General features: G+C 44.4%; 1 protein-coding gene across 2 annotated transcripts in view; it reads left to right on the forward strand.

Moving 5' to 3' along the window:
* ARHGEF12 (Rho guanine nucleotide exchange factor 12) overlaps positions 1-12,771 on the forward strand; it is a 216,996-nt gene that overhangs the window by 43,045 nt on the left and 161,180 nt on the right. For both annotated transcript variants that reach the window (XM_044292558.1, XM_044292557.1), the window contains exons 3-4: positions 1,866-1,972; positions 8,211-8,267. In XM_044292558.1, coding sequence (XP_044148493.1) covers positions 1,866-1,972; positions 8,211-8,267 — 164 coding nt within the window. The remainder of the gene's footprint in view (positions 1-1,865; positions 1,973-8,210; positions 8,268-12,771) is intronic.

Here is a 12,771-nt window from a genome sequence, read left to right on the forward strand (position 1 = left end):
ACCTATGAACTATGTAAACTCAGAACGCGTTTAAATTCATCCCTTTGACTTCTATAGGCTCATAAACTGTACCAATATGGATCCGTGGGAAATTGTTGCGTATTGAAGTAAAAATTTATGCACAATGAAAAAGTGCTTAAAAAAAAAAAAGTGAGAGTAAAAGGATTTAAAACCTATTTTCATGGTTTCTTTACGGAAAAAAACTGAATTGATACAGATTGATAATACGCAAGTGTAAATGAGCCCTAATAGATCAGTCATATTAATTAGCTGAACTACGTAAGACAGGCAGTTTGAAAAACGGATGCCGCTAGCATTATATACTGACGCACCCGTGCTAAGTGTATGATGGCTGTGCATGCTGAATTTTTCATGTACAGGTGTGTTTTATGCACCCATGTGAAAGTCCTATAGACTAACTAGAGGTTTCTATTCTAGACAAAAAAAAGCAGATTAATTATGAGAAATACGCTCATGTAGCCTGTGAGTCCCAAATGTACTACAATTCCCAGTCTGTGGCTGTTGAGGTATCCTGGAGCGCCGCAGTTTTCATGGTTGATCTTTTTTCTAAATGTTCATAAAAGGTTAAAGGAGTTGTCTGATTTTAGCAAGCCCCCCTTCCCCCCCCAAAAAAAATTGACAATGGTGGGGCATGCCATAAAATGATACCAACATGACTTCCCACTTGTTAGATCCGGCACCTCCGCCTCCGTTATCCCCACTAGGCTTGATTTACCTGGCTGCAGGACTGACACCACATTGACACACATGACTATTGCAGCCAATTCAGTGGTGCAGGATTGAGGCCAGTGATTACGTGTTGTCATCACTGCAGCCAGGTAAGCAAACCCTGCATGGGAAAATCAAAGTGGCAGCGCACAATAGCTTAAAGCTCCTTTACACTGTACAGTTTAGAAGACAATGGTTGGAAAGGAAGAGTTCCTCCCTTCCTCGTTAGTGGAGTAGACTGCTGGCTCGTACACAGGATGGAGAGGAGCAATCGCTAATGCCATCACTCGTTCCCATACAGAATCATTGCTTGCTGGTAGAGATGAGCGAACTTCTGTTTTAAGTTCGGCGTCTAAAGTTCGGGGGCGGGTTAGCGGAGAATCCCGATCTGGAACCGGATATGGATTCCGACTTCCGTTGTGGTCCGTGGTAGCGGAATCAATAATGGCCGATTATTGATTCCGCTACCACGGACCACAACGGAAGTCGGAATCCATATCCGGTTCCAGATCGGGATTCTCCGCTAACCCGCCCCCGAACTTTAGACGCCGAACTTAAAACAGAAGTTCGCTCATCTCTACTTGCTGGCAGTAGAGTTCTGTTTAGACACCACCATCTGCTGCCGGTAAACGATTATTTAGTGACTGGGTTATCGGTGGCACCTTTACACTGGCGGATAATCACTAATGAGCGTTCCTACGAATGCTTGTTAGCATTATCTGCCCAATGCCAGACCACTTTAAAAATGCCCAGCACCTTTGGGGCATTTTTTAAAATTATTGCATTGTACTCACTTTGAGCTAAAAATCATATTTTTTTATTTTATTGGTCTTTATTAAAAATTTTGAGCCTCTTTCTCTGTACAGCCTTGAGATTCCCTAGTTTCAGGATCTGTATTTTTACTTTGTTCCATCAGGCAGCTGAGCTGACAGCTCCTCATCTCTGATCTCTGACCTAACACTATCTTACTGATAAGTGTTTGACCTTTTAGTAATTTAGAGATGAGGTCTATTAGATGACCTGTACAAAGTGAACGTACGAATCACACAGTTAGACAAATAGTTAGAGGGGTTCGCAGCTAAACCCAGACATATTCCCTTCTACACCTTCACCCCTTCTCACTTCTTCTTTTCCAGGCATGGGAGCATTCTGAGCAGTGACGTATCGGCTGACAGGAGGCAGAAGGTGGAGCGGAGCGTCAGCTCGACCCACGACTTCTTATCTCATGATTTTGATGCTACAGGTATGTCGCGTCTCATCTCTTATTATGACCTTGTCCTGAATGACTCAATAGAACATTTGGACATCATGCTCTAACGGACATGACCTGTTAATCTTCCGCGGTCGTTGTGGATGCCCATTCCTTTTGGTGGCATGTAATGGGACGTGTGTATGGGCATCTGTAGCTTATCCCTGGGGTTTAGTGAAGGTAGACCAGAGGCGATCAGCCGATCTGAGGACAGGCTTTGGTTTGACGTGATGTTGTCGTAGCCAGTTGTTTCTCCAAATATCTGATGATGAAATCGGTGGACTGAAATCTGCCCCCTTTCCACAAAAAATAGTGTGGTATTAAGAGACTTTTTAAATGGTGATTGGCTGCAGCCTTCACACCTCTGTGTTGAGATGGAGCAGGGAGTAGAGACCAGCGGACACCCCGGGAAGCGTCAGAAGTAGCGTGGCATGGGAGAGGTGAGTATGACTTATTTTGTTTTATAATGTACTGATTTGCTGTCTAAATTTTTGGGCTGGAGAACCCCTTTAAATAAACACTAAACGTAGAAAATGTAAAAAAAAATTCTGGGCACTTCCTCTTTTTCATTTGATCCTACTTTATCTCCCATTACAATTAAAAGTGAGAACTGTGTATTGAAAACTTCTGTTTGAATCCCAAGAGCTCAGCCATGTCTCTTCACCTCCTCCTCACTGTCCTATGTCTGGCCTTAAAGGACTTGTCTCACTTCAGCAAATGGCATTTATCATGTAGAGGAAGTTAATACAAGGCACTTACTAATGCACTGTGATTGTCCATATTGCCTCCTTTGCTGTCTGGATTCATTTTTCCATTACATTATACACTGCTCGTTTCCATGGTTACGACTACCCTGCAATCCATCAGTGGTGGTTGTGCTTGCACACTATAGAAAAAAGCACCAGCCTATGTGAACTCCCACGGTCCCGGCCACCAGAGAGGCCGCCACTTTTTCCTATGGCGTGCAAGCACGACCACCACTGTTGGATTGCAGGGTGGTTGTAACTATGGAAACGAGAAGTATATAATGTGATGGAAAAATGAATCCAGCCAGCAAAGGAGGCAATATGGACCATCACAATACATTAGTAAGTGCCTTGTATTAACTTTCTCTACATGATAAATGCCACTTGCTGAAGTGAGAACTCCTTTAAGACAAGTGGCTGCAGCAGGAGCCTCCCCGCTCTGAACTGTCTCCAGTAAGAGGAAAAAGATTAAACCATGCCCCTTGTCTGAGCCCCACCCCATGCTGGAGATGATCTCCGGTGTCCTCTGCAGGATTTTTACTCAAATGTTTGTTTCAGAAACATGCAAAAAATGCTGTAAGCTGAAACAGCAGGGGCAGTGTAAGGCTACTTTCACACTCGCGTTTTGGGCGAATCCGTCATGGATCTGCAAAAACGCTTCCGTTACAATAATACAACCGCATGCATCCGTCATGAACGGAACCGGTTGTATTAGGTCTTCTATGGCCAGGACGGATCCGTCATTGTGTCATTGACTTACATTGTGTGCAGGCAGCGTTTTGGTGTCTGCCTCCAGAGCGGAATGGTGACTGATCAATGCATTCTGAGCGGATCCTTTTCCATTCAGAATGCATTAGGGCAAAACTGATCCGTTTTGGACCGCTTGTGAGAGCCCTGAATGGATCTCCCAAACGGAAAGCCAAACCGCCAGTGTGAAAGTAGCCTTATCTGTGTATAGATTGAGTTCCTTTACGTCAGCCTCCGTACACATCCTGCAGAATACAGTTTATTACAACATGTAAGGTAAAGCTTTACCATCACTGCAGCCATGCTTGTGCATTACACGATTGCTTTCTGAGCTGTTCTGTAATATATACTACACACAGAATGTGAGTGGTGCCGGAGGTCAGCCACAAGAAAATCGATATTTCTATGTGTTGCCAGCCATCAGTCATAGACTGGTCTGTATTCTGCTGACCACTACGTCTTTCTCGGCTGCTCCGTGCATAATCGAAATCCGTCTCAAATCCATCTGTGATTCAGAGAGTAGATTTATATTCTAGATTAGCTCAGATAAGGCAATCCTAAAATGTATTGAGATTGTTCTCCCCAATTGCTGCTGACACTAAGGGGGTCATTTACTATCAGAAATAGGCCTATATTAGGCGTATATTTTATCGCGTCGCCAAGGTTATTTGTGCTGCAACCTGCAACTTTTCCCCGCTCACATCTGGTCTAAAAAAGTGGGTGTTTTGGAGGCAGGCCGCCGGGCCCATCTCATTCATCATTTTCTACGCCTGTTTTAGGCTACTTTCACACTGGCGTTTTGGTTTCTGTTTGTGAGATCCGTTCAGGGCTCTCACAAGCGGTCCAAAACGGATCAGTTTTGCCCTAATGCATTCTGAATAGTAAAGGATCCGCTCAGAATGCATCAGTTTGCCTCCGTTCCGTCTCCGTTCCGCTTTGGAGACGGACAGCAGCGTTTTAATGTCCGTCTGACGAAACTGAGCCAAACGGATCAGTCTTGAACACCATTGAAAGTTTTCTATTGTGCCATATTGTGTCAGTGACAACGGATCCGTCCCCATTGACTTACATTGTGTGTCAGGACGGATCCGTTTTCACTTACACAATCTGGCGCAATAGAAAACGGATCCGTCCTCCATTGACTTTCAGTGGTGTTCAAGACGGATCCGTCTTGGCTATGTTAAAGATAATACAAATGGATCCTTTCTGAACGGATGCAGACGGTTGTATCATCTGAACGGATCCGGCTGTGCAGGTCCATGACGGATCTGCACCAAACGCGAGTGTGAAAGTAGCCTTAGGCGTAGAAAATGGTCTAAATTTAAGCCGGCAAGGAAGCTGCCTTACATTTAGACTGGCGGTGGATGCACCGAAGTTATGTAGAGGCCGGCGCGTCTACATAACTTCTGTGGATACAACGCCAGCTAAAGAGCTTATTAAAACCTGCGTCTAAAACGCCAGTCTTAATAAATGACCCCGTAAGATCTTAAAGGGGTTTTCTGGTTGTTTAATATGGATGGCCTATCCTGAGTATAGGTCATCAATAACAGATCGGCGGAACCCGGCAGCAACGCCAGTCAGCTATATGAGGAGGCCTCGCCTTGATTGCTGTGGCCTGCCCCCAGCTTAGCAAGCCCAGCGCCGTACATTGTAGCACAGCCCTATTCACTGAGCCGTGCTTAGGCCATGTGATCGATGAGCGTGACTTCACGGGCCTAGGAAGGAGCCGCAGCTGATCAGTGGGGGTGCTCGGCGTCTGATCGCCACCGATCGGATATTGATGACAACCTATCCTGAGGATATTCCATCAATATATTAATCTTGGACAACTCTTTTAAGCAAATAAAGAATTGCGATACTTGCCGCGTTAGCTCCACGTGGTAATCAGTCTGCACTTAGAGCGCAGGAAACCCAAAGACAGACGGCAATCAATATATCCAAAAATCGTAAAGCTCCAGCACTTCTTAAAAATTACATCCTTCATTAGGCTACTTTCACACTAGCGTTCGGCTGTCCGTTCGTGAGCTTCGTTTAAAGGGGCTCACGAGCGGACCCGAACGCTTCCGTCCAGCCCTGATGCAGTCTGAATGGAGCGGATCCGCTCAGACTGCATCAGTCTGGCGGCGTTCAGCCTCCGCTCCGCTCGTCTCCGCACGGACAGGCGGACAGCTGAACGCTGCTTGCAGCGTTCGGGTGTCCGCCTGGCCGTGCGGATCCGTCCAGACTTACAATGTAAGTCAATGGGGACGGATCCGTTTGAAGATGCCACAATATGGCTCAATCTTCAAGCTGATCCGTCCCCCATTGACTTTACATTGAAAGTCTGGACGGATCCGTCCGAGGCTATTTTCACACTTAGCTTTTATATGCCAAAATAATGCAGACGGATCCGTACTGAACGGAGCCTCCGTCTGCATTATTATGATCGGATCCGTTCAGAACGGATCCGATCGAACGCTAGTGTGAAAGTAGCCTTAGATATCTATAAAAACAAGGGATATGGTCCACCCAAAGTCTATGCATTTCAGATCACTTGGGTTTGTGATCAAGAACTCGAGTGGTTGGAAACGCGTAGTAGTTGAGTGCACTGTACCCCTTGTTTTTATGGATATGTAATAAAGGATTTCAATTTAAGACGCGCTGGAACAAGATGTTTGGAACAAAGAATTTCCCCTACCCCAAAAATCCCAGTATGAATCCAATCCAGTTTTCACCCTCTCCTGTCTTTCACCGGTCCCTGTCTGTCAATTCCTCAGAAGACAGTGATGTGTGCTGCTGCAGCCAGTGGCCGCAGTACTGACGCGTCTCCCTCGCGGCACGTAAATAGGTCACATGATGCAAGGGGGATGTGTCGCCACTATGGCCAGTGATTGGCTGCAGTGGCAGTTAAACCAGATGTGGACACGTGGGGGAGCAAAGAAGCTGGAACCCAGTGACAGGGAGCTGGTGAGTATGGTTATGTGTGTGTGGGGTGGGGGGTGGGTGTGTCTCCATCAAAGGTGCACATAGATGGTAAACTCCTTTTAAGCTGACCACACACAGAGAGTTGTTGGCTGAATTCTCTTTCCGTCAACAGCTCTCTCTCTTGATCCACCCAAAGGAAGTCCGGCTTCCATACCTATTAGATGGTTGGCCATAATTGGTGGGTTCAGTCTGCGCACATCTGCTGTGTATGGTCAGCTTCAGATCTTGTGTTTACTTCCAACAATCAGAAGTTCTTCTCAGTCATGTTTCCATTCCTAATTGATGGTCTGAGAAGCCTACATTACTGCGTTACTCTATCCAGGAACTACTCTTTAACATTTCCAGGTAGAGCTCGGTGCTGCAGCATTATGGGTGAGGACTTTTATAGGATATGAAACAGCTTAGGCTACTTTCCAACTTGCGTTTCACTTTTCCGGTTTTAAGAGCTTCCGTTTTGTCCCCATTCATTGTCAATGGGGACAAAACTGAACAGAAAGAAATGCTCCAAAACTCATTCCGTTCCGTTGCGTTTCCATACCGGAGAGCAAACCGCTGCAAGCTGCTTTTTTCTGTGCGGCATGGGATGTGCAGCAAAACGGATCAGTTTTCTCAGACGCAATAGAAAACTGATCCGTCCCAGATTGACTTTTAACTGTGTTCATGACGGATCTGTCCTTGTTATTTCAAAGATGATACAACTGCATGCGTTCATAACGTTCCTAACCACTAGGTAGGGGATAAATAGTATAACAGTAGCTGGGACCTAGAATAAGGAACCCCAAAAATTGGAGACACGCCCCCCCCATCCAACCATACAGCTTGCACCACATAATTTTGACCATTGGACAGTAAAAGTGGTTGTCTAGACCCCTCTCTTTCTTTCTCACTCTCTCTCATGTCTGTGCATCACCCAGACAGTCTATTGATTTGTTGGACATCATGTAATTCTTCATTTCCCCTGTGGTGGCGCTGCAGGAAAACTGAACACTTTCTGATAGATCCGATTGCTGGGGGTCCCAGCTTCAGGATAACCCAGCAGGGAGACTCGCCCAATCCAGTGTAACATGTACCACATATCCAATGGATACTGGTGGGAATTCCCATAAGCCGTCTTTATCCACAAATTTAATAGACTTGGGCCTTGTCTGAGATTGACCCCCGGATTTTTGCCGCAGTATTACAATTGTATATGCCGCAGGGCGCTCAATATGGCTAATCATCCTGACCACCCATGACTTGGTGAGGATGTCTGATTTTGAATGGATTCTGTGTATTTGTACGGAATCCGCACTGAACCCCTAGTAGTAATTGTGCCTGAAGTTTTGCCGGTATTTCTGTGCACTGTAGTCCGAGATTGGTGATGGGAGAAGGATTTGCCAGTAGACAGACCTCATATTCCTGAAGAAGGTAGGTATTCTCCTGATCACACATACCCAGGCAGTCTGCACTCTATGGATGGGATGGAACGTGGCTGTCTATAGTATTTGGAGCTGGACTCGCTGGATAATCTGTACTGCAAGGAGCATATCTGTACTAAATGCCTCCTTGCAGTGATCTGTGGCACCGGACATGTACGAGGACAATTATTTTCGGTTCCATGTAACCTCCCATGTTATGTGGATTCAGATTTTCTTCACTGCTCCTGGAAGATTCTTGACTTGATGGCCCTAATTCTGAACATTTCTTGACATTGCAGTGAATTGATATATTTGTGACGTTCTCCTGGTGTTCTCCTTGCATCTTCATCTCTCCTTCTCTCTTCCACTGTTGTGCAGAGAGTTCGTCCAGGAAGACAAAGTCTACTTGGGATGAGAGTAGACAGGAGACCTATGGTAAGCCCAAGCTGAGAGAGTGCCACCAGCACGTCCATTGCTTTCTCTCTGATTCCCTCTTTGTTTGCATGGCATTCCTTACCTATAGGGTTGGCTCCGGGTGCCTTTTTTTTTCTTCTGCAGCCTAAAACTTCAAAGCATGCTCCTCTGTAATCTGCTTTGTGTGGTGTTATGAACACGGCTATGCTGCCTGCTCTTTGGTATGGCTTTCACTGGGCTTTCATGGAATCAGCGCTTTAAAGAGGACCAGCCACCGCCCCTGACATGTCTGTTTAAGTAAGTTCTTGTATTCCCCCATGTTTAAAGTCAGACTTTATCTCATAAGGAGCCACTTCCAAAAGGGGGCGCTAGCGAGACACCTCTTTTCCTCTTTGAGATACCTCTTTGCATTTTATTTTCTCAAGGAGCAGTGCCACTGAGACCCCATACATAGATGGTCTCCTTAAGGACCTTCTGTATGCTGCGTCCAAGTCATCGAACTCAGCCAGCCAGAATCCTGCCCCGTAATGATGAGAGGCAAACACCATGGAAAAACACATTGACTATTTTTCCGTGTCATGTTCCAAGGTTTGTTAAAAAGTCAGAACTAGGAAGCCACTTCCAAACGTTTGTACTAGTGAGAAATTCTCGCTCCCTGGGAGATACCTCTTTGCATATTATTTTTTCATGGAGCTGGTCTCCTTAAATAATTTAAAATGGCCACCAGCAACCTATCCTAGAATGTGAGCAGGACTAGAGGCCTCCACTTACAGAGCTTGAGGGCGGTGGGGTCTCTCTACACACTATACTCAGGCGCTTCCATATACTACATATCATTGAATGTTCCTGTCGGGCTGCTCAGCCGATGGCATATCATAGGCAGGATCACATCACCAAGTCTGTTGTAGAGCAGTGCAGTGTGTAGTGAGGCTCCACCCCCTCAGCCCCCCCTAGGCAGCTCTGCAAGTGGTACCAACCAGTCCTGCTCATATACTAGAACAGATTGTGGGCATCCATTTTAAATAATTTCCTGGGAACCCCTATAAGAGGAGCCGACCCCACCCCTAAGTTCCAGTCTTCATAAAAAGAAAATCCATTTCTAGTGGGAACAGAGGAATGGCACAACAAAGAGTTTTAAGAAAAGATGCTGTGGAATTGTTAACAGACAAGTCAGGCGAGGGGACGGGCCCTCTCTAAATATTTAGCTTCAATACCTATTGATGATTTAGTGATTATTTTTTGTTTTCTTTTGTTCGATCTTTAAAGCTGCTCGTAGTGTTTAGCTGTGGTATTAATATTACTGCCAACCTGCTCAGTAATATTGCTGCGGATCGACTTCAGGGCCTTTTAAACAGTCTGATAATCTGCCGTAAATGAGTAAAGATCGACACTATAGCATGTCAATTGGCGCTCATTTAGAATGTTTAAATGGAGCAATCCTCATATTGCATGGGGGATGAATGATCGTTATTAAGATCATTCGTCCCTATATAGTTTGCCCGTTGTCAGGGCAACCCCTTCTTTAGATGTCGGGATGTGCAGCCGAAATTGTATGATTTTTATGTATAAGAAATGCAATCACTGGAAAACGGTGATCGATGACAGGGACATAGATATTGATGGCCTGTCCTCAGGATAGGGGATCAATATCAGTGCGGAGGGAGTCCAAGATCCTGCCACCCCCACTGATGAGCTCTTCACGGCAGCCGCCGGCACCGAAGACTATACTGTGAATAGAGCCGGAAGCAGAAGGTTCAATTTGCTGTGTAGTGCCTGTGCTGGGGTATTGCAGCTCTGCTCCTATTCAAATGATGCCCTATCCTGTCATCAATATTTATGGTAAACGGAGAGTACTCCTTTAAATACTTTTTTATGACCTCTTAGTAGCTTAGAGATGAGGTTTATTAGATGACCACCTGCGAATGGCGTTTTTTTTTGTTTTTTGTTTGTTAATGATTGCATGCATCTTGCTAATTTTAGACTAAAATTGGTCTGTATTAAAAATGCTCAGCCGTTTCTGAGATGCATGGTAAAAAATCAGTCTGTTTGCAGACAGTTTCTGTTGTCTTTGAATCCCGTCATCTGATGGCTCGTGTAGTTCTTATGTCTGATCTCCTGACCTCATAAACACTCATAGCTCACTTCTTATCAAACTGATAAGGATATGGCTTAAGTAAGGGTTTATGAGGTCATGAGATTAGAGCAACATATGAGCCGTTAGATGACTGGATTCAGAAAATAACAGTAAAATGCAATCATAAAAAATTGCCATGAAGGTGGCTATTCACACTTCAATTTTGTTTCCGTGTACATGACGGTAAAGCTGCAATTGCACATGCTAAACATGTCCATAGGCCCCCATGAAAGTGTCAGTTTGCATATGTTTTGCATACATTTTCCTTCACTATTTAGAAAACTAGTGTATTGCACTATACTATATAGAGGGATCACGGGAGGGTGGGGGGGGGGGGGGTTGTATTGCACATGGTGCATCTGCAGATTCTTTCTTCTCAGTGAATCAGAGTGCTTCTCTGGCAGCTTCATTTAAAGCCCTTATTTGTCCTTCCCTTACAGCTCATGCGGCCTCATTAAAGGGGTTGTCCGAGGTCTGAAAAAAATAATACAGCACTGAAAATCTGATATATAACTGAGCTAAGCAAGTTTTATGCAAAAGAAAAAATTTATATATATTTCCTCATTTCCCTGGTTCTTTTCTGGCCCTTTGTTTACATGCAATAAAAACTATCTCTGCCCCTCCCCCTGCACTGCTAAGGGAGTGGATACAAGAGCTGCCCTGAGTGACATGTCTGCCTGCTGGGAGACTCTGCAGCATGTTGTATGTGTAGGACTAAAAGTCCCAGCTGTATAATGACACTGCTAAGGGAGTGAACAACAAGAGCTGCCCTGAGTGCTGGGAGAATCAACAGCAATGTATAGGTGTAGAACTACAAGTCCCACTTGTATAATGGCACTGCTAATACACACAGGATCTTCCACCTACCTTCTTGTGCAATGCTCTCTCTAGTCTGTCAGCTCCTGTGCCCAGAATTGTCTCCTCACTGCCTGCTGCAGCTAGCCAGTCTGTGCAGCTGAAGGGGTTAAGAATCTTAGGGGAGAGCGCAGACGGCAGTGAAAGGGGGGGGCGTGGCCAGCACAGTGACTTTACAGGCTTGTAAACAAACTTTATCAGAGCAGGGAGAGAAGCTGACATCACAGGTCATGTGACCCTCAGTGAAATCTGAGAAACCAAGCACTGGAGATAAAGTGAGTTAATTGGAAAGCTGTTACATTTGCTTAGTTAGGAACATAGAAAGAACAAAAAAATAAATCGGACAACCCCTTTAAAGCTGAAGTCTCTTCAGTTTGATAAGAATATAGCTTTAATGAGTATTTATGAGCTGCTAGGAAAGGACAAATAAGGGCTACAGGTCAAGCGCCAAAGAAGCACTCTGATTCACTGAGGAGGAGAAGCAACAGTCTGCCGAAGCACTGAAACTGAAAGCTGTAGAGAAAAAAACTATTGGAAAATTTAAATAAAGACTAATTGAAAAAAAAATTGGACAAAAATGGAATTGAATGCAATGATAAAAATTGCCCCCAAAGGTGTTCATATTCTTAAAGGCTATGTACATCTTTGAGGTAATTTTTTTTAAATTATTGCATTGTAATCATTTTGACCTAAAAATCATTTTTTCAATTAGTGTTGATTTTGAACCCCTGTCTCTTTGCAGCCTTTAGTTTATCTGGTAGCAAGGTCTGTCTTTTCACTCTGTTCAGTCAGGCAGCTCAGCTGACTGCTCCATATCTCTGATCTCTGACCTTAGAAACACTCATTATAGCTCAATGCTTATCTTACTGATAAGAATGTGGCTTTAAGGCTATATATACCTTCAGGGGAAATTTTTATTTTTATGATTGAATTGTACTCATTATTGGCTAAAAACATATTTCCGATTGGCTTTTATTAAAAATATCGAGCTATTCTGTCACAAAGGGCTAACAGTTTGTTTTTTAACTGTGTGACTGGTATTTTCACTTTCACCTTGTGCCGGTCATCTAATAAATCTTATCTCTAATTTATTAAAAGGTCATAAACACTTATTTTAGGCTACTTTCACACTAGCGTTAAAGTTTTCCGGTATTGAGATCCGTCATAGGGTCTCAATACCGGAAAAAAAAACTGAGCAAGACGGATCCGTTTTCTCTGACACAATAGAAAATGGATCCGTCCCCCATTGACTTTCAATGGAGTTCATGACTGATCCGTCTTGGCAATGTTAAAGATAATACAACCGGATCCGTTCATAACTGATGCAGACGGTTGTATTATCAGTAACGGAAGTGTTTTTGCTGAACCCTGCCGGATCCAGCAAAAATGCTAGTGTGAAAGTAGCCTAAAGCTACTTTCACACTCGCGTTTGGTGCGGATCCGTTCAGATAATACAAACGTCTGCATCTGTTCAGAACGGATCAGTTTGTATTATCTTCAACATAGCCAAGATGGTTCTGTCTTGAACACCATTGA

Source organism: Bufo gargarizans, chromosome 4 (assembly GCF_014858855.1).
Source record: "Bufo gargarizans isolate SCDJY-AF-19 chromosome 4, ASM1485885v1, whole genome shotgun sequence".
NCBI classification, from domain to species: domain Eukaryota; kingdom Metazoa; phylum Chordata; class Amphibia; order Anura; family Bufonidae; genus Bufo; species Bufo gargarizans.